The sequence below is a fragment of the Penicillium vulpinum genome (genome assembly GCF_028829585.1).
Source record: "Penicillium vulpinum strain IBT 29486 chromosome Unknown utg000001l_segment0_segment0, whole genome shotgun sequence".
NCBI lineage: Eukaryota > Fungi > Ascomycota > Eurotiomycetes > Eurotiales > Aspergillaceae > Penicillium > Penicillium vulpinum.
In genome coordinates, this window is record NW_026643241.1 from 817,067 (window position 1) to 837,848 (window position 20,782).

The 20,782-nt window shown below is 46.6% G+C and overlaps 7 protein-coding genes across 7 annotated transcripts; 4 read left to right on the forward strand and 3 right to left on the reverse strand.

The window, feature by feature from the left end:
• Positions 1-1,048: 1,048 nt before the first annotated feature.
• On the forward strand, positions 1,049-1,228 carry N7479_000302 (uncharacterized protein; the record flags this gene model as incomplete). The annotated part of the gene is made up of 1 exon (XM_057248000.1): positions 1,049-1,228. One exon carries the CDS (start codon positions 1,049-1,051, stop codon positions 1,226-1,228), a length of 180 nt encoding a protein of 59 aa, XP_057112432.1.
• A 660-nt stretch (positions 1,229-1,888) lies between these two features.
• Positions 1,889-3,516, reverse strand: N7479_000303 (aminopeptidase P family protein; the record flags this gene model as incomplete). The annotated part of the gene is made up of 2 exons (XM_057248001.1): positions 1,889-3,267; positions 3,405-3,516. The coding sequence occupies 2 exons, from the start codon at positions 3,514-3,516 to the stop codon at positions 1,889-1,891; spliced, it is 1,491 nt and encodes a 496-aa protein (XP_057112433.1).
• Positions 3,517-6,235: 2,719 nt separating this feature from the next.
• N7479_000304 (uncharacterized protein) lies at positions 6,236-7,616 on the reverse strand (the record flags this gene model as incomplete). Its single annotated transcript, XM_057248002.1, has 2 exons — positions 6,236-6,500; positions 6,556-7,616. Coding segments are annotated over 2 exons (1,326 nt in total), but the record flags the coding sequence as incomplete, so codon positions are not given.
• Positions 7,617-9,869: 2,253 nt separating this feature from the next.
• On the reverse strand, positions 9,870-12,141 carry arg2 (acetyl-CoA:L-glutamate N-acetyltransferase; the record flags this gene model as incomplete). Its single annotated transcript, XM_057248003.1, has 3 exons — positions 9,870-11,819; positions 11,883-12,029; positions 12,088-12,141. The coding sequence occupies 3 exons, from the start codon at positions 12,139-12,141 to the stop codon at positions 9,870-9,872; spliced, it is 2,151 nt and encodes a 716-aa protein (XP_057112435.1).
• Positions 12,142-13,010: 869 nt separating this feature from the next.
• On the forward strand, positions 13,011-13,882 carry N7479_000306 (uncharacterized protein; the record flags this gene model as incomplete). The annotated part of the gene is made up of 2 exons (XM_057248004.1): positions 13,011-13,171; positions 13,207-13,882. 2 exons carry the CDS (start codon positions 13,011-13,013, stop codon positions 13,880-13,882), a joined length of 837 nt encoding a protein of 278 aa, XP_057112436.1.
• Positions 13,883-15,695: 1,813 nt separating this feature from the next.
• Positions 15,696-16,763, forward strand: N7479_000307 (polyamine acetyltransferase; the record flags this gene model as incomplete). Its single annotated transcript, XM_057248005.1, has 3 exons — positions 15,696-16,094; positions 16,227-16,679; positions 16,728-16,763. 3 exons carry the CDS (start codon positions 15,696-15,698, stop codon positions 16,761-16,763), a joined length of 888 nt encoding a protein of 295 aa, XP_057112437.1.
• A 554-nt stretch (positions 16,764-17,317) lies between these two features.
• N7479_000308 (putative GTPase NOG1) lies at positions 17,318-19,582 on the forward strand (the record flags this gene model as incomplete). The annotated part of the gene is made up of 5 exons (XM_057248006.1): positions 17,318-17,338; positions 17,416-17,524; positions 17,633-17,734; positions 17,792-19,479; positions 19,541-19,582. The coding sequence occupies 5 exons, from the start codon at positions 17,318-17,320 to the stop codon at positions 19,580-19,582; spliced, it is 1,962 nt and encodes a 653-aa protein (XP_057112438.1).
• Between the last annotated feature and the right edge of the window lie 1,200 nt (positions 19,583-20,782).

Here is a 20,782-nt window from a genome sequence, read left to right on the forward strand (position 1 = left end):
CCTGTGAAGTAAAAGCTTTGATATCGAGAAGTGGCAAAGTGGAGAGGGATGGACGACTAAACCACCTGAAAATGGAGATCATCCTGGTATGCGAGTAGTTATAAAAGAGAGAGGAGCGAGAAGCATATTCAAAGCTTCAAAGAGTTATTTGAATGGATTGTTTATGTAGGCGGGAGCAGATAGCCTTTCTCTTCTCATCCTTAACAAATGCAAATATTTGAGTTGGAGCTTACTGTTCACATGTTTCTTTGCCCTTCTCATGATCCAAAGGCGTCATCCTTGTTGATTCCCTAGTAATACCTATGAATGCAATCCGCTGGGTCACAGGATTCCCACGTCCTTCTATAGTTTGAAGCCATAGGTGACGATACCGCTATTTATCGAAGTCTCCTATGAACTTTCCAACGAGAGAAGATAAAAACAGCGAACCTAGGCTAATTTCTTTATCTTGCATGTGATATATCAAATCTCTTTCAATGACTTGGAGATGCAGGAAGCCAATGCATACTTTCGGGGTATCTTTGTAATTGAATATCGGATACAATTACACTTCCACTCAAACCATTCTATGATATAACTAGGCTGCAGTTTACAATATATTTTGCTGGTAGTTCAATTCCATTGCATGTGTGCGTCTCAATATTGTTGATTTATGAAGGTATTCGCTAGTAAATGTAGTCTATACTCCTGTTGAGGCTGAAAATTGAACCCTTGGCTCTTATCTCTTCGGATCCGACAGATACGAACAATCTCCGCCAGATAAGAATATCCTCGGTATTTCCCCATTCTAACCCCATTCGGTATCGATCGTAGGCGTTCCTGCCGAGATCCAATCCGTTTATAGAAGGGCAGGTGCAAGTTCAATTTCTCCTTTTACATATATTTTCTTCACCGTCTCTGTCCTTCCCTCTCATAACTCCTAGGTGTGTCATACCCATCATCTAACCTTCAATAACAACAGAATATCACTCCTCAGTTCACTGTGAGTCTTCTATTCAATCTTTCCAAGACTTCCAGCCAAATTGCTGATCAATCAGTCTCCTCCACCATGTGGATCACACGCGGAATATCACTCGTCAACTTCGGCGTTGCCTCTTCAGCACTGGCATTCCAAGTCTTCGTCTTATACCCATGGCACAATCAGTTAGACGACGAGTTCAAAGCCTTGAAAAAGGAACACCTCCGAGTACTGCGCCAGATCGATTTGCGCAAAACACTGGCAGAATAAATAGAGGGCGGATTGGAGCCGATGGACTGGGTGGGGTGTATATATAGATGGAGGCAGAAAGGAGGCGAAAGGGAGGCAACAGAGACGGTTCATTTACTTTTTGTTTTCCAGCATTGCTTGTGGTTGTTTTATGAGCGTTTCCGTTATAGACAAGTTCAAAACTCATCTTTTGAGTTGTCCGCCATTATTCTTACATAGACAAAAGAAATTTGCTTTTTCATATCAACGAGGAAAAATACGGAGTATATCCATCTTGAATAGATACACCGGGGTCGGCTATTTAGCACATGCTACTTATATAGAGAGTGGACAAGGGGGCCATGGAGATCCCGAGGTCCAACCTTTTACCCCGGGTGTGATGCATATCCGGGCAGCCGGCCTGAGCCGACTTTGCTGGTCATAAGTGACAATATCGGACATACTGTCCGACAAGGTCTACAGAAACTGGCGGTGTGAGGATTTGTTCGGTTTTGTGAGCCATGTCTTCCTATGGATGGAAACAGTGTACTTGTACCCCCTAGGACTGGTCACATTCGATATGAAGTCTGCGTGTATCTCTCCGTCTAATGTAAAAGAGTCTAGGCCGTAGCCATGTTGTAGAATTCGATAAAAATGGATAGCATCTCCCGCAAACCGCTAATTATTATGCTAAATCTCACACTATGCAGATCCTCTAATAATGGCAAGCATTTCCTCGCCCTTCGGTGCAGTAGTGAGATTCTCGTACCCAGTAGCAGTCACGAGAATATCATCTTCAATGCGCACACCACCAATATGGACATATTTCTCCGCAACATCGAAATCAATGTACCGGGCATACGGCTGCTTGCGCGCATTAGCCATAGCCAAAGGAGAGAAATAGAGCCCCGGCTCAACGGTCACAACCATTCCCTCTTCCAGCAGCGGAGCGGAAAGAGTGCATGGCGAAAGACAGGTAGAGTTCAAGATCGGGCGATACTGGAGCTGATCGAAACCCCGGTGAAGAGCCATGATCGACCGTTCCGACACATCGTGGACTTCAAGACCGACGTGATGACCCAGACCGTGTGGGAAGAAGACCTTGGATGCGCCAGATTGACGGATCTCGAGATTTGTGCCGTTCTTGAACACGCCCAGAGCTAGGAGACCCTCGATCGCGATGTCGTGGGCTAAATCGTGGAGAGATAGGAAACGCGCTCCTTTCCGGATCAACTGAATACATTCCTCTTGCATGCGCTCTACCAGCTTATAGATATCCCGCACGTAGTCGCTGGGCCACTCGCCGGTAAGCGGGAAGGTCCGCGTCACGTCGCTTGCATAGCAGTTCCACTCTGCGCCGGCATCGAGACAGACGAGGGGTTTCTTGTGGAGGGTTTCGTTATTTCGGTCGTAGTGCAGGACAGCTGCGTTCGGTCCCGATGCTGCGATAATCTGGTATGCCTGGTTCCGGGCGCCGTGCGAGACGCAGGTATTCAAGAAGGACCCTTCAATCTGCGCCTCGTTGGACATACTCTGGATACTCTCTAGGATTCTTCGATGCGCAAGTCCCGAGACTTTGTTTGCCTGGCGAATCATCCGAATTTCATATTCGTCCTTGATGCCTCGAGCTGTGTCCATAGCAGGCCCGAGCTGTTCCAGGTCCACGGCCAGGTCTTTAGGTAGATGCTCGGGCTTCTCTGAGTCATGAATTAGGTACAGCTCGCTGCCCTGCTTTCGCGCATCCAGCCATGCCTGTAGCTCAGGTTTGAGCGAGGAGTGATAGCGCACTTGGTCCACGTCATATCGGTCTTGTGCCTCCTCCCGTGAGACGGTCGGTCCCATCCAAATAGCACGGTGGAGGTCAAAATCCGGGACATAAAGAGTTAACCGATCTTGTTCAATATCGTACGTTAGAGAGCAGTCGGGCTCGTCGACTCCGCTCAGATAGTAGAAGTATCGTCGCTGTCTGAATGGGCGCGATTGATCGGAATCGCGTAGGTTAATTGTCGGCTGTCCGGCAAGGAAGATCAAGCCACTTGAAGCTCCAAGCTTCCGGGCGACGTTGCGCGCGTGGTACTTGGCTGGTGAGGGCGATCTAGTCAGCTCGAGTCTCACGCGATCACCGGGCGGGGTTCAATGAGCAACAGACAGGCTTGTGAGGGGGCAAATGAAGGCAATCCAATCTTGCAATGTTTATTCTAGGGAGAAATGTACTGACCTGGGTATTTATCGCAGGAGGTAGGTGTCACCACGCGAATATTATAGGAGTCAATGGGATTGATCATGACATCCTGAGGGGAAGACCCCTTGGCACCTCTAGTTGCGCGCATCTTTTTTCAATTCTTAAACTTAAAGAGAATCCTCTTCAATCGATAGGCTCGTACCCCGTTTTATGTAACAAGTTCGTGGTTAATAAACAGATAGCAAACAATAGAAAAAACAACCTCAACTCTCACGGGCTGTTGAAGATGTCATCTGTTCCCCGGAGGCTGTTCCTGATAACGGAATAATAGGGGCCGTCGGGTAGTCCCGACCTCGGGAACCTTGGAAGTCAGGTGAGTTTTGATTACTAACTCTTATCAGGGCCAGCGTTTTTTATACTTCCATGGCTTCCACTTCGACCTCCATTTCATACACCAACTATGTATAATAAATCAAGTCATATTATGCCATAGCCTGGTGGCTCAGCTAGGTGTATGACTACCAGCGAATCTGCACTGCTGTATGCATGGGGCCTTGGATCCACTTCAGGAAAATGTTAGACAAATTTCCTGAATTGTAACCTTCAAACAGTTCAACGACATGAAGTTCAATTGCCAAATAAAACGGCACCCCCTTCGTAATGCGTATACTCACCTTGAGAGAAACGGTTTTGCATAATTTCCCCAGTGATAGGTACTTATATTCCTTCATTATACCAGCAGCACTTAAGCAGCCACGGATGAATTTGGAGCAAAATCGAGGGACTAGAGTTGATATTCGAGGGTATATGACTCAGAGCCTTTCTCCTATTAACATAATATGCACAATTCTATGTGCCGTATACGCAATTCTCACTTTTAAAATGACGTATTGGTCGAGGTATTGAGACCCCTTGCTAGGCCTCTGCAAAGCCCACAAAGCCCAAAGCCCAGCCCAACCCAGCCCACTAATGGGTTGGGCTTTGGGTGTATCCTTCGGGCCCATCGATGGGTTATAGGCTTATACATATACTAGTCATATGTTCTTACCCACTGCCCCACTTACAATTTGACCCGGCAACCAACCTATGTTTTTTTTTCTCCTCCTACACTACCTACACTGCTTCAAATCTAATGAAAATAGGATCAAAAAATAGCAAATAGGTACAGCTCTCTACTGAGCAAAGAGCGGCTATTGTATATATATACAGCAATAGTGCTACGTAGGTTCAATTAGCCAATAATTTTGGCTGTACCTGTAAGACTATTTTTAATACAATTAAACGCTATACAGAGGATAGAAAATTGGAGAATCGTAAGAAAACTGGCCGTGCCCCTATACTTACTGAACGAGCTTATTATCAAATTATTTTATAGGCCCACCGGTATCCGTTTTAGACCTATAAATAGCTAAGTGCTACTATAGTTCAGTATCTATCACCCTCCACTATACGTCGAATTTTAAAGCGATACAGAGTTAGAAAACACTGATCAAGACAAAAGATACTAATTAAGCCCTCTCTTATAATAAAGAGGCTTAGATTTATAAGGAAATAGCGCCGGGAGAGCTTTTAATCGTAGATCTTTTCGGATAAGTGTTCGGTGTAACGAACCTCGAACTTTAGACTACAATAGTACTTCTGTATAACCTCTGAGGGCCTTAAGAAGGAACTTATAAATATAAAGGTTTACGTTAAAGATATTTTATAAATAGTTTAGGCTGCAATCTAGCTTAGTAGTCGAATAAAATTAGTTATTATAGAATAGGATAAGGACTTACCTTCTGGTCGAGGTTACACTGCAAATTTATATATTAAAGCGCTTAAAAAAGGTCTATTACTAGTCGATATACCCGGTTTAGTATTTTAGTAAGATAACGTAAGGATTTATACAGTATTAGTGACACGAGAGTGGTTTAAATCCCACGGGATATATATCGAGGACTAGCCTATACACTTACCTAATTTAAACCCGATTGAACCAGTATAGGAAGACGTTTAAAGGCAGTACGGAGAGCTAAGGGTTATTATACAAAATATTAAGCGAGGAATTTATTGTGCGGATATTCAGCTTACTTATATTTTTTAATTGAATTAATTGAACCAAAAAATGGTGGTGTAGTGTAGTATATAGTAGATATATATATTTGGTGAGGAAGCCATAAAAAGTGGAGTGGGTAAGAACATATAGAAGGTGATGTACCTTGAGCCCATAGGGCCTATTTAGGCCTATAATGGGCCCCCATTATTTATCAAACAATACAAACATACCAGTCTACTGTATAATTAATACATTTTTTGCTGGTTTTTTTTTAATATTGAGATTACTATCCAGGCTATATATAAAGCTATACGTGAATCATTATATTCTTCCTCTTCTTCAACTTCTTCTTCTTCTTCCTTTTCAAATTTACAAGTAAAGTTATAGAAAGTAATAATTCAAATGATTTGATTCAATTAATAAGATACTAGAATTGGTGTTATATTCGTATAATTCCTACTCCTTACCATGATAATTAAATGTTACTGAGTATACAAGTTGGAACATACGTAAAATATTGTCATTAATCAGCTACTTTATATATGCCAAGATAATATTTATGCAGCAAAATGGGCTTTGATGGGGGCCTTATGGGCCCCCATCAATGGGCCGTGGGTTGGGCCCTCGAAGCCCGGCCCATTTATGGGCTTTGCAGAGGCCTACCCCTTGCAAGGAAACTGCGTTATCATCAATTTGTTGTTTCATTTGGAAAGATAAAAATTATGGGACAGTCATGACTTTAGGCGACAATACATCAAGCAGAATAACAAAAAGTAACAACAAGCGGCTCCGGCAATTTTGCATATCTATCATAGATTGCGATAATGGATCACAGTATCAACATGGTTGCCCCGAATACGGCACTGACAAGACTTAGCATGCTTAGTTTGTGGATAGCACCGGAACTTATTTTAATAAAATGCTCGCAAGCGTACCATCCACTAGTTGGCAAACGACGCATGTCTTTTAGCTTTTCGAAGGGTTTGCAAGAAAAATTAGTGAAGTCGGCTGGTGCAAAGATGGTGAAAGATTTCAAGGTTGATGGAGCAGGTATACTATCCCATGGAGCCATCTGCTGTGAGACAAATGGATCACTGTGTTTCCAGGTAAGCGATCATGTCTATTGTGAGTGAAAGAGCTACCACATACAAAAATGCATTTCCCACAGGGACATGCCTAATATCAATCGATCTGATGTTTGTTGGCCAATACCAGGTTTGAATGGGGCGGCCAGTGTGATCATCGGCATATAGCGAAGTAAGATCCAGATCGGGACTCGAGTTGATGTAGAGCTCGAGACCGCCTGTCCAATTGACAGCCTTTGGAGGAAGAGTGATTGTTTTCAGAGGTTCGTTCATTTCGTATTGGCCAATATGTAGAGACCGGAGGTTATCAAAATCGAGCTCTAAATGTTCGATAGAAGTTCCGTTTTTCAATTCCAGATAGTCGACTTCAAGGGAGTCCAGTCGGTCGTTACGTTTAAGGTCTGAGATGCCGTAACCGAGATGGAGATTTTGTATTGCCACTTTTTTCGATGATCGACTACCCAAGGTTACGGCTGTATCACCACGGATGTCGACAATTCTGACAGACTCAAAGCCGATGGGAACGCTGTCGATGTTTGGGAATGGACCCCAAATTTCCACTTTGCTCATATTAATCGAACTGCCTGTCAGACTTTCAAGTGAGTCAATTTTCATTGACGAGAGTGACATAGTTGTCAGATTGCGCAGCCCTACATGACGGAATGTGAGGATGTTAGGAGGCCCAAAGATAAAATGGCCGCCCACCGTGTCTAGACTTGTGAGGTCAACATAGGTGAGCTGTTTGGCCCTGCTACCTATATAAAGGTTTTCTTCCACGGTCGTAAGGTTGGGAAGACTGAGGCTCTGTAATCTTGTCTTTGTGGTTCCACAGTCGATGGAACGAACGTTCTTCAGAGTTGAGATAGACAATGTATGATATGCATGAGTATCCCAATCATCTGTAGCGCAGTCAAGGCGTCCTTCGATTACTTCCACACCGTCGAGATTGATGTGTTGGGTCGTGGTATTGTCAGTGAGCGGACCGATATTAAGCCCTCCAGTAATGACTTGACAGTTTTGGCGAATGGTCTCTGCATCAGCTACCGACTCGACTGAGACGAAATGGCAGTCGACCGCCAACGCCTCTGATAGTAACATTAGCAAAGAAATTGAATAGATATAGATCACTGGTTCCAGAGGAAAGCAGCATCTTACTCACTAGAACTGTAGAGCGAGGCGGCTAACAGCAATGCGACCAACGATACATATATAAACCCCAGCATCCCGCAGAGATCAGGGTCAACAGGTTGGATGTAGATCAATATCAACATTAATCAACGCCAGCTCCTGGACGCATTGTCGTATTTATTATTCATTAACTCCAGCCCCTGAGCAAGGAAAGAAGCCAACCCCCGAATCATATTCCGTTTTCCCCCTGTAGCCAAGGTGCCAATAAAGAAGGGTGACATTGCGGGCACTTAGCGCCCCGTGTTAACACCTTTGATTGGCGTATAACTGGGAAGAGAATAAGACCTCGTGACATGTTTCACATGACATTAAGGGTAGCTCTAGAGGGAGTAGGAATTTGTATGAGACAGAGGGGAAGAGAACAGGAATTCTGATCTACGAACTATACCTCACAGACTAGGGCAACTGCTATTTCCAAGTAGCCTTAAAAGCGGGTTCCCACAAAGACAAACTGCCAGGCTATGGCCCCGTAGTTTAAACTTCGATGAAGCCTCCAGGGCTAAATCAGACACGGCATCACTTCCATTACAATCTTGGAAGATTGTATACCTTTGTTATAAGAAATAATCAAAATGTATACCTGTGAAGAATATCTGCATTGCCAAGTGCGCCCTTCGTGCGCAACCCAGATACCACCTTCAGGCGATAGCACCTTTCCACAAGAAGGTATAAACAATAAGTATCAAGGGAAAGAACGATTCTCTCACATCCTTGGATATCTTCAACTTGGTCTTCTTCAAGACTCAATACACCATTCTCAGCATACGTCTACGCTGAACGATACATACAACGCATGATTTCGACCAATGTTATTGTTTTCTACATTGATCAGTCCAACGTTCGAGCAAGACTTCCTCAACCTAGAAGAATGTCCCAACTCGAATATCCACGCACCCTTCGCCCAGTTAAAGACAATCTGGCGGTGAAGATGCAAACAAGCGCACACAATCCAGGATATTCTACTCTATGGAATGCTATGGGAGGCTATCAAGGATTCTTTGCAACCTATGGGGCTGCACATCACTTTGCGGAGGCGACAATCCTACTCCCCACATAAAGAAGTCCTTTGAGAGACCCAGGCAGCAGGTCGGGCCCATCATAAGATCCTTCCCCGCTCGCGATATTTCAAAAATCCGTACAAAGATACATCGCAATGTGGGAATGTAGATTGATCCTACGATAGAGAACGGACGGCTTGAACCTGCCATGAAAGCCAATTGCACCGAACAACAATCGCGCAACCATGAATTGGAGTCAATACACTAGCTACTCGGGTTATACTACAACTTCCACGGTGGTCTGGGGAATTGATGTTTCAGAGACTTACGCGAAACACGCTACGATGCGACACTGTGGGTTGATCCAGCGATGCGAAACGGTGATCTTGAACTTACCACGAAAATAAATGGCAAGAAAACAATGATCACACAAATATGAATGGGATTTGATAGAGCGACGTCTCGGAGGTGTCTTTTAAAATGCTCTGTGGCCGAGGAAATCGATGTCTCGGAAAATTGCGCGAAGCTACACCGTGATGTGAGAATGTTGGCCAATCTGGCAAGGGAGCAGGCGAGCATTGTACTAGCGATGAGGAGCAATTACAAGGAAGCGATGATCATCCTCGAAGGGTCTGGATAGAATTCAACAAAGTAGCTCTCTCACAAGTTAGTCGGTTGTCATCATGAAAAAAAAAGTGGCTTTGGTGAAAATCCAATTTCCCAATATCCACTTACAACCGCCTTTGAACTCCCGTTCCGATATGCTTTTCCAGCGAGCGACGGCATCTCCAGTTGAGACTGATGCACATATGGGAGAGCAAACCTGAACGGTTACTGTGAATCATACTTGACGTGCGGAATTCTTAGTTCTCCGTCCTGAAATGCTCTGATTGAACATGTACGACCTCCTCTTCTCGTCCTCTTCTCATGTATAAAGGAGGACTAGTGATTTGCTACAGAATCAGAGCCTACAGCAGATGACCGTCGAGAACTTTGTTCTAAGCGCCAAGATACCTAGGTACCTAGCAACCCGATGACTGTCAAAATTCTGCAAAACATTCAAGCAGTCTCACAATCTAGAAGTAGCCATGTCCTACGTTCACGGCATTTAAGAAGGGAAAAGGCTTGAAGAATGAGAGTTGTTAAATCAGTAGTGCTAATTGACTCCAATATTCCTTTCTATATACACACGTCAGTCAATGACGCTTTTCTTATCAGCCCAACTAGGCTGGATAGAACGACAAACAGCCTCATAATCCTGGAAGCGCTGAGTATCCTCTACTAGCCCCGGTGTCGTCCAAAACATAGCCCAATTACTATCAGCGAGCTTCCAAGTACCCAACGACCGCTCGAAGTACCATTTATTAACCGGGTTATCCATGCGACTACGCCAGCAGACTCCATTGGGGAAACATGTGCGAACCATCGCATTGAACACAACATCCGCGACACCGCCGGCGCCCTGGCTGCGCTTGAGCACGGCGAATTTATCCAAATAGGGCACCATGCGTGTGGCACTTTCTTCGCTTCCGTCATCTGGTACGCCTGGTGGCGTTTCCCAGGTCAGGATTGCGCCGCCTTCGTACTCGCCGGCGACGATGACACCGGCGATACGGTTGTTCACTCGGTCGAGGTAGTTTTGGACGTCGAGTTTGCGGTCAAAAGAGTCTTCAATTAAGGTGACTAGCCGAGGGAGGTCGATGGTAGGGTCATGGAGTCCCAGTCGTGGTTGGATCTGGGCCGACCAGGGTTTTATATAGGGGTTTGGGAGGATTGTGAGAGGCATTCCACGTTTCACGAAGGTCGTGTGGGAGATGATAGGGTTGAATGCGCTGGATTTGCCGCCATTGGAAGCACCGCGTCGGCCTGGTGGTAGAGAGGATGATAGTAGAGGCTTGTCTGTGAGGAGGTGGTGGATCAATGGGTTGCGCTGTCGACGGGTTCCGACGGCTGACAGGTCTGAAGCAGCCTCTTGCGGTGAGCGGGCTGAGTAGGAAACTTCTTGTGGGGAGGTGATGATGCCTGAGGAGGCTGATGGTAGCATTGATAATGCTTGTTGGGCTAATCGCAGATTCTCTAGATGCCCATCTAGCACCTTCTCCATCCCCTCAGCAGCTGGTGATGAACCAGATGCGGTAGGTTGCACGGGTGAGATAACCTCACGATTAACAAACTTTGAGAATGGATTGCTTTCCAAAATTGGGTACGTGGCCTCAGTGGTTACCTGTTTTGAGGGATCTTTGCTTCCAGAAACAGACATTCGTGCCCGGAGAAGCTCATCTTTAATTTGATCAAACTCTTGCTCCATGTTGATGAAGACATGCGATGATTGAGGGCCCTGGAAAGCTGGGATTCCACCAACCGGATCGAGAACAATGACACGGTCTAGTGAGACCTCCCTTTGTAAAGCGTTGATTCTCTCGACGGTGGCTATTGGGTCCTCATCCGGGTCTGGAGTATATGATAATCCCGCAAATTCTTTTGCCAGTGAAAGGACAGCATCATTAGCTGGAACTGTAACAGCTCGTGGGTTTTCCTCCATATAAGCGATGGGCGGGACAAGTACCACATGCCCATCCCGAAGGGCGCTCAAGAGCACTTTTCGCGATAGCACGGTGGGTGGGCCAGACCCCCGTTCAGATATAGATAACACCGAGTCTAATCTAAAGGACTTCGAGTCGGGTTGCTGATCGACTGCCGCTGATATTCGATTTGCCTGGTCCACGGCTGTTTGTCGGCCGGCAGGGCCGTCCATCTTTCCGGGGTCGATAACCACGCAGCATGCCATGCCCAGGCGGACGAGCTGCGACAGAGTCTTGGCCACTCCATTAATCACATAGTCATTGACTAATTGCGGAGTGGTGATTTTGATCAGGGCCAAGTGCAGCCTTTCGGGTATATCCTGCGCGCGCGGAGTGGGAGTTGTATCTTGGCGGAAGACAGGACTGTCATACACCGCCCTAGAGGCACCATAGAACGAGCCTAAATTGACACCAGAGGGCAGAGAGGCTGATATGGACTCCTTCGGCGGCTCGGGGGTTGGTTCTTGGCTTGGTTTGGCGGGGCTGGCCTTTAGCCGAGCCAGGTACGACTTAGCTTCGCGCTTAGTCGACGCGGAGCTCAGGAGGCTGAGAAAAAATTCCTAACCCAAACACACAACCGTTAGCATATGAAGTAGGATAATAAAAGGTTATCTGCCACCTACCCGATCGAGCAATTTCTCCTTTGCGCGGTGACCGAGGCGATCATGGTTTTCGCTACTGCCCGAGAACTCGGCGATTTGCTGGGCTCGGACATTCAACGCTTGTGCCGGGCGCGCCGCAATAGGGTCACTAGGACGAAGTAGATGTTGCTTGAAATTCATAGTCAGTACATGCTCAGCATTGGCGGGGTATATCGGGCTTAGCCACCTTCACCAACGAGGACTTGGCCGTTCGGGACCAGGTCAAGGTTCGAGAGCTCATGGTTGTATTATTTTGGGATCAATTGCACCAGCAGTTGGCGCCAAAGAGGCCTGGAGAACCAATCTCACCACTAGTCAACAGGGAACATAGATGAAAGAGAAGAAGTCACGATCAAATCAAAAAAGAAAATAATATGACGCATCCTCGGTTATAGCTCACCGCCTGTGGATACCAAGATTGATAAGAGGCATTTAAGGTCCACTCCAGGGCTACTACATCGTATGTACCTAGTATTATACTACTTGATACTTGATTTCCTCTGCCACTTCTTGGCTTTCCATTTCCGTTTTGGTGTGCAGGCTTTGCCGCTTTTTGCTCATTGAGTATAACTGAGCACCACCTGGTCGTTATATAAGCTGGACGACCTCACTGGCTCACTGAGCGTCACCTAAGCGCGGGAGCAGCTAAGTTCGTAGCTCACCTCAATAAAATGCACTACGCTAGCCCCATCTAAATGCAGTTGTTCACCTGAACTCTTGGCCGTTGTCCCCTTAACGGATAACACCTGTCCGAGAATGTCAGGTGACAGCCCTGGAGTGCGAAATGTTCACGGGGGGGTGTATTTACAGTTAGTCAGCGAGGTCCGCACCTCCAGGGCTGGGCACCTATGGACAGATTGTCCAAAAGGCGGATTTTGTCATATTTTATTAGTTAGAGTCATGCATATTCATTGACCATACCATACCTTGCTTCACCCTATAAGTTCCCTCATCATGTACATATTATGAGGTAACCCAACCACACAGGCACTACCTCCTAGGTAGGATATGTCCCTATATAGACATTCAGGACTCTTTTTCACATCTTAAGTCATCTGCTCCTTCCTGGATACTCTACTCATAGTAGGAAAGCAAGGACACCTCGAAACAATGACTGAGTCTAAACGCCCCAGATATGGAAGGGACGTGGAAGGTTTCCTGGACGACCTGCCTCCTTCCACGAACAGATGTACCTACAAAGGGAAAGCAAAATTTGAGGAAATCGCAAGACTTGAACATCACTGCCTAGAAAACTCGTTACGCCATCTCCAGTCTGAACCATTTGATAACTGTCTTGACATATCAGAATACTTTGTTATAATCATCGACAAACCCTCGTTCCGGAGAGACTTTCCCTCAAGCTAAACGTTGGCGTTCGTCAGTTCTATAACCCGACACTTCACGTATTGATTCTGAGAACGACTTTGCCCAAGAATTCTGAGGTTGCCGGGGTATTTCACGATGCAGTAATGGAAGCTTTGCGGCCCATGGGGCTCAATAAAGCAGCAATCCTCAGATATGGAGGGGCAGACATCAATGTCGGCGACGGAAACATGAAACAGCCAGATTGGGGCTGGAGCCCCAGGCGGCGCCCTTGTGGTGTTGCACGCCGGCCCTCGGTCGTCCTGGAGGCTGGCTTTTCAGAGCCCGAAACAAAATTGCACAACGACGCAAGAATGTGGGTGGATCCCACCAGGGGGGAAGCAAACATGGCCATCACCATCAAAGTCAACTGCCGGATGTCTATGATCACAATCCAGACGTGGGAATGGGATTCCAATTCCCAGCAGCCCCATGTCACACAATCCTGTGTGATAGAGAAGACTGGCGACAATGTCACCGTCTCGCAGCACGCTCTAACTATCCTGTTTAATCTGCTCCTCCTACGACCTCCTTCCGCTCCTCGGGAGACTGATATCCGATTACAAAAGCAGGACCTTGTAGAAATTGGAACTGGGGTCTGGCAGATGCAAGGGCTGTGATTCTCATTTAGTAGCTTTTTCTGATGTTACTTTGACCCCGGCCACCTTACGACTCCAGCGGCCCCGCTACGTTCCAACTTCCAACAATGCGACAGTCTATCACTACATCCCGGGATTCAAAACGCACTACATCCCGGGATCCAAAACAACCCGACGCAACGATTACCGCCAGCCCACCGGTACCTTTGACTATTCAATTTGAGGAATTGTTTTGTCGGCAACCTGTCCCCCCGGAACACAATATTGACCTCTCACCTGATCAATTGAGAGAGATTTCAGGGCAGGTCTGGGATCATCAAGTCTTTCAAGTTATTCTTACCTCAATAGTTAGCTTCTTCAAACAATGACAAAATCAATCATTTTACACCACACCACGATATCAGATCAAATTGAAAATATGGACGTGCTCAGTTTTACTCAGTGATCAAAAAGCGGCAAGGGGTGAACACTAAAACGGGAAGGGCTCCAATGTCTCGAGTGCCAAGCATTATCCGGTACGGAGTACATAGTATGTGCCCATATGCATCTGGTTTAATATATCCCTCTGGACACAAAAAATTCCGAGTCTGCCCACCTGATCATTGATGTATAGGGATTAGTGCAATTCTTCCCAACCCCTCCTTGGATTTAGGTACATACAAAAAGATCAAAAATAGGAAAAAAAATCCTAAGATTCTTTTCTATAATGCATTGTACCAAGAATGACGAGGAAAAATTAATGCAACCTGTAGGACTCACCTATGCCCCTTTCACTAGAAGGTACTGAATTCAGTGAAGAGGTCCATGGAATAACGCTTGGGTTAGTAATATAATTAATATAAATTCAGATTAACTAATAAAGAAAGATGATGCTTATTTCCAAGGTTAGCGCCTTAAACCTCTGAAGAAACTAAAAACCGTGTGGCGGTGTGTGGTTAGCTACAGCCACTTGTGGCTAACCTAACAACCTCGGAATCTACGTCGATGATGCGTAGTAAAATTATGAAATTAATATCAATTCTGGTCTTCATTGAATTCAAGAGAGAAGAAAATTAAACAAATTAGAAGCTCTAAGATCAACAAAAGCTACATTTTCCTAACCTATATCTCTAAAAAGAAGTTATGGTCGCAGTAGCAAAGACTATGTAGTCAGGGAATGCCTAATGATCGTTCTCCTTAGGTTCTAGAAACATAGGAAATTCACTTACGTAGACCGCTCTAGGGCAAATGTAACAGTACGGGGAAATACATTGTAATGTAGGGCGAACCCGGGCGAGAAGCGGTAACTGATAAGTTCCTGTACTTTATCGGCTGGACTCCCCCGCCACTGGAAAAGCTTCCGCATCCTCCCTTCTCCATGTTTAAGGAATAGAACACTTTGTGTGAAACGCATCTCCAATCACTAGAGAGTTCTCAAATATTCTCATTGAATACCAGTAAGTGTGTCCACTGCTTCTTCAATTCAATCCACAATTCAATCCTCCAACACCCCTCCAACCGCACAGTGCCATAATTTCTTATCTGTGAATTGCCAACATTTCCCAATCTTGGAAAGTTGCTGGAAGCACCTTTGATTCTCTTTAATTACAAGGGACAAGACGTGTCAATTTACCGTTCAAAACCGGCACTATCTGTTCCACTCCATATTGGTTCCTATCTTGCATGAGATTAATCCCCACTGTTCTAGATTCGTATCCCTCTCATCTACGCCACTAAACCGGGTCACCCCTGCACCCCATTGATCGTGGCACCCTAGCCTGGTTTCACACACAGAAATTTCGATCCCAACCGCTCTGACCCTCGATACCCCCAGTCCATATCCCAATCCCCCACAATGTCCGATCAGAGCGAATACCTTTCCGAGTCCATGTCTGACCAGGACAGCAACAGATTGAGGCCGCTGTCTAATGCAGACGACTTGTCTCTCGGAAACCATAACAACGGCGACCTGTCTCGTATCATGAGCCGTGCTGGAATAGCACTAGCTAATGGCTTCCCACTTGATGATGAGGATGACGATGATGACGACGAGGCGGATGAGGACTATGCTGCGGCCGAGCAGGATGACGATGCAAACGATTTCCCATACTGGTTCCGTCGCCAACCTGCCCACAACCGTACAAAGCTGGATGAACTGCATCCTTTCGTCCAATTGCTCTCCGTCTCTAATGTCGATGATTGTGTGAAAGTAGAAGAAGCTTTCCCCGAGCAGGAGCGTTGCTCTCGCGATAAGGTATGGCTAACTTGATCCCGTCAAGAGATTCACACCACCAAAATAGAGTACCAACTCAACAATTGGATTATGTCAACTCGATAGGATGTGACTTCAGATGTATGGAGTATTTGATTGCTAACCTTTTGATAGTTCGTTTACCGTCTCACCAGATGCCCTGAGCTCAGTCTAGGCCTATTCACTCTTCCTCTGCTCGCGGAAGGAGAAACCAAACCCCGCCCAACGCTCATTGGGCACATCGTCTCTACGCGCACTTCAGAGCCGCTTGTGACAGATCGGTCGATGCGACTTCCGGCCAACTGGAAAAACGAGCGTTGGTCCTTCGAGGACGGACACGCCGTTGGTCATGAAGAAGGTGGCAGCACTATTGCCATTCACTCGCTTGCTGTGGACCCAAAGCATCAGGGCAAGCAGGTCGGAAGCACATTGATGAAGTCATATATCCACCGGATTCGAGAGGCCCAGATTGCTGAGCGCATCGCGATCATTGTACACGATCACCTGATTCCTTTCTACGAGTCATTTGGCTTCGAGTCCCATGGCCCTAGCAAGTGCCAATTCGGTGGCGGTGGTTGGGTTGATATGGTATGTTCTGTTTCTGACTATCAGCACATATATACTGACCCCAACTAGATCCTGGAGTTTGGCCCCGAGCCTGTTGAGGAGTAAGAAGTTTTTCGTAAAACCTTTTTTTTCTTGCATCTTTTCGGATTGGAGCATGTTAAATCACTCATGGTTTTAACATGTCTTATATTACGCACATCCTTGTTTTTGTCTCATCTCGAGGGTTTTATCCTAGACGGGCTTTCAAGAGAAAAGCAATGGAGTTTCTTCGGATGGCGGGATTACTTTTATGAATCTGGGCAGAGACGGCTTGGGCTTCCCGAATCGGTCACAAAGACTTGTGTACCATAGTTGACGACAATTGAATGTATATGAGCATGGCTTTGAATTACAGCAAGAGATCGATATGAATATACAAATATAGCATCTAAATTATCGAGTCTGCATGGAGTATTCGATATTTTGTTCTATATTATATCACGTGATTCGCCTATATCACGGTTCATCCAATAGTGGTCCCCGCATTGGTGCTCCGCCTGGCAGAAAAAAAGGACTGCCAACAATTTTTTCGTGGAGAAAAACCCACTCTATCAACACCCATTCACTCACGGCATTACTTCAAGAGTCATTACTTACTTGACTCCTGACTTCTGCCCATCATGAAGACGACGTGGAAGGATGTAAGTTAATTCCCCGACTGCACTTTCGCGCCAGCTTTGATTTGAGGAGATTGCTGATGTTTTTGACCGCTTGATAGATTGCGCCTGTGCCCACACACCAGGAATTCCTGGATATTGTGCTGAGTCGCACTCAAAGACAGCTTCCCACACAGATTCGTGCTGGTTTCAAGATCAGCCGTATCAGAGGTAAGATCCCAATCATTCTGTTTGATCCAACATGCGGCGAAATGGGGAAAAAAAAGTTATCGCCGTTATCGATAAAGCACAATCGCTGATTGAAATTTTTTCCATTAGGATTCTACACCAGAAAGGTCAAATATACACAGGAAACTTTCGGAGAGAAGTTCCAGCACATCCTCGATGGATTCCCTCGCCTGCAGGATATCCATCCTTTCCGTAAGTTTTCCTCCCATGGCGATTATGGCTGTTTGGGTGGGGTCTAATATCCACCAGACAAGGATTTGATGAACACTCTTTACGATGCCGACCACTTCCGTATCGCCCTTGGTCAAGTCTCTACCGCCAAGCACCTGATTGAAACCGTTTCTCGTGATTACGTCCGTCTTATCAAGTATGCGCAGTCTCTGTTCCAGTGTAAGCAGCTTAAGCGCGCTGCGCTCGGTCGCATGGCAACCATCACCCGCCGCCTGAAGGACCCCCTTGTCTACCTTGAGCAGGTCCGCCAGCACTTGGGTCGTCTGCCCTCGATCGACCCCAACACCCGTACTCTCCTGATTTGTGGATACCCCAACGTCGGAAAGTCCAGCTTCCTGCGCAATATCACCCGCGCAGATGTCGATGTCCAGCCCTACGCTTTCACCACTAAGAGTTTGTTCGTCGGCCACTTCGATTACAAATACCTCCGTTTCCAGGCTATCGACACCCCCGGAATTCTGGACCACCCTCTGGAGGAGATGAACACCATTGAAATGCAATCGATCACCGCTGTTGCTCACTTGCGTTCCGCTATCCTCTACTTCATGGATCTTTCCGAGCAGTGTGGATACTCTGTCGGCGATCAGATCAAGCTTTTCCACAGCATCAAGCCCTTGTTCGCCAACAAGATTGTGTTCATTGTCGTTAACAAGATTGATGTGCGCCGTCCTGAGGACCTGGAGCCTGAGTACCAGGAACAACTGCAGGAGATCCTCAAGGCAGAGGATGTTGAGATGCTGCAGGTTTCCTGCACCACCACCGAGGGTGTCACCGCCGTCAAGAACGCTGCCTGCGACAAGCTCCTCGCTGAGCGAGTCTCCCAGAAGCTCAAGTCTGGCTCTACTGCTGCCACCCCCGGCAGCCGTCTCGGCGATGTTTTGTCCCGTATTCACGTGGCTCAGCCTATGGGCGGTCTGCGCGAGACCTTCATTCCCGAAGGCGTCAAGGACCTCAAGAAATACGACAAGAACGACCCCAACCGCCGCAAGCTGGAGCGCGATATCGAGGAGGAGAACGGTGGTGCTGGTGTCTACAACTTCGACATGCAGCGCGACTACACCCTTGGCAACGACGAGTGGAACCACGACAAGATCCCCGAGGTCTGGAAGGGCAAGAACATCTACGACTTTGTGGATCCGGATATCGAGAGCAAGCTCGCCGCCCTCGAGGAGGAGGAAGAGAAGCTCGAGGCCGATGGTTATTACGATTCGGACGAGAGTGTGGAAGACGTCGAAGACGCCGACAACCGCTTGAAGGCCGATCTCATCCGCGAGAAGCGCGTGTTGATGCGCAACGAGGCCAAGATGCGCAAGTCTCTCAAGAACCGCGCGCCCATCCCCCGCAGCGCCAAGTCCAAGAAGCTGTCCGAGATGACCAGAGGCCTGGACTCCGCTGGCTACGACAATGCTGCCGCTGGTTCTCGTGCTCGCGCCGCCAACCAGCCTCGCGGCCGCACTACTATCCGTGAGCCTACTGCTGACGGCGACGCTATGGACGTCGACGAGAACCCCAAGAAGGCCCTTGTTCGCGCTTTGAGCCGTGGCCGCAACACACCGGTGACTGATCGTCGTCTTGACGGTATCACCAGCTTCGGCAACCGTGATAAGGCTGAGCGTATGGCTAAGTTGGGCCAGAAGAAGATGAACCGTATGGCTCGTGCTGGTGAGGCTGATCGTCACACAACCGCCTCTCTCGAGAAGCACTTGGTATGTTGTTCTACATTATTTTTTGTATTAGTATTACTTGCTAACTTGTTTTCTTCTTTAGTACTCCGGAAAGCGTGGTATGGGCAAGACAGATCGTCGTTAGAAGGCCCGATACGGCTGAAACGAGACCCATTCTTAATCATTGTCCATTGGTTTCGATACCGGGTGGAAAAGGGTGTTGGGCGTTTTTTGTTTCATTTTTTTTCTCCCTCCGAGTTTCCTTCAAATGTTCATTTGACGCGCATTTTTGGTTTCCACGACTGTTCACTGTGGATGATTTCAAGTTTATTGGACACAGTAATGATTTGTGGGAGTTTTTTCTCTTGGTCAATAGGACAGAAAAGTTCTTGACTTGATGATCTTGCATATATCGCCAATACAGATGATGATCTTTGGTTTTATCTGGTACGACACTGCGGAGACGCTACCTATGTCTCTTCAGGGTCTTCATTATTAATCAGCTTTTCTCGTATGCACAGGTGCCCCAGATTGTAACCTTAGGATCATCCCCTGGCGGGTAGAAATAGGTGGATCCTTGTGATGGTCTCACCGGTGCCTAGCTGGTTACATAGAACGTCCATGGGTCATTGGCCCCAGGTGTTCGTATGGTGCACAACCATCGAGTGCACTGACTGTGGATTAATGGTTAATAGTAATGATTCATCAATTATATGTTTCTTCTATGGGTTTGATTATTTGTTAGGGGTAGTCTGGTATTTCTGGATGTATTACAAGTTAGAAAAAATAATCAACCGATACCCATGTGATAGAAGGACATGCAGGAGAGGGATATAAAAGTTCAAAAGTACATGTAGCACTGAAGGTAGCACAGATGAATCAAACTTAACGCATGCAACGAACATAATGCTTATTTGGGGTCAATGCATACATCAATCTGGTTCTGACTTGTTAGGTATGGACAACATGATAGTGTGTCCGACAATCTATATATCAACTACGTAATACTTTTTATACGGTAAGCATAACTCGAATTAAACATCGTAAGTTCACTCTAAAAAAAAGCCATGGCAGACTAGAGCAGACCCCAGTAACAATGCCTATTAAGAGGTGGGACAGACATCCTGTCTCCAGATGTCGGCTACTAACCGAGCACCGGGATACAAAGTGATGACGGCATCAACATGCGCTGAACATAAGCAAAGCGCGATTTTCCTCGCCAGATCTTCGACAAAAGATAGATTGCAGACAAGCATTGCCACCCGTGCAATCGGTTGCTAGTACAGTACGATATGTATATACATAGTTGGTTTCGTGGAGGGAGGTGGGGTTGCCTATTTTGGAG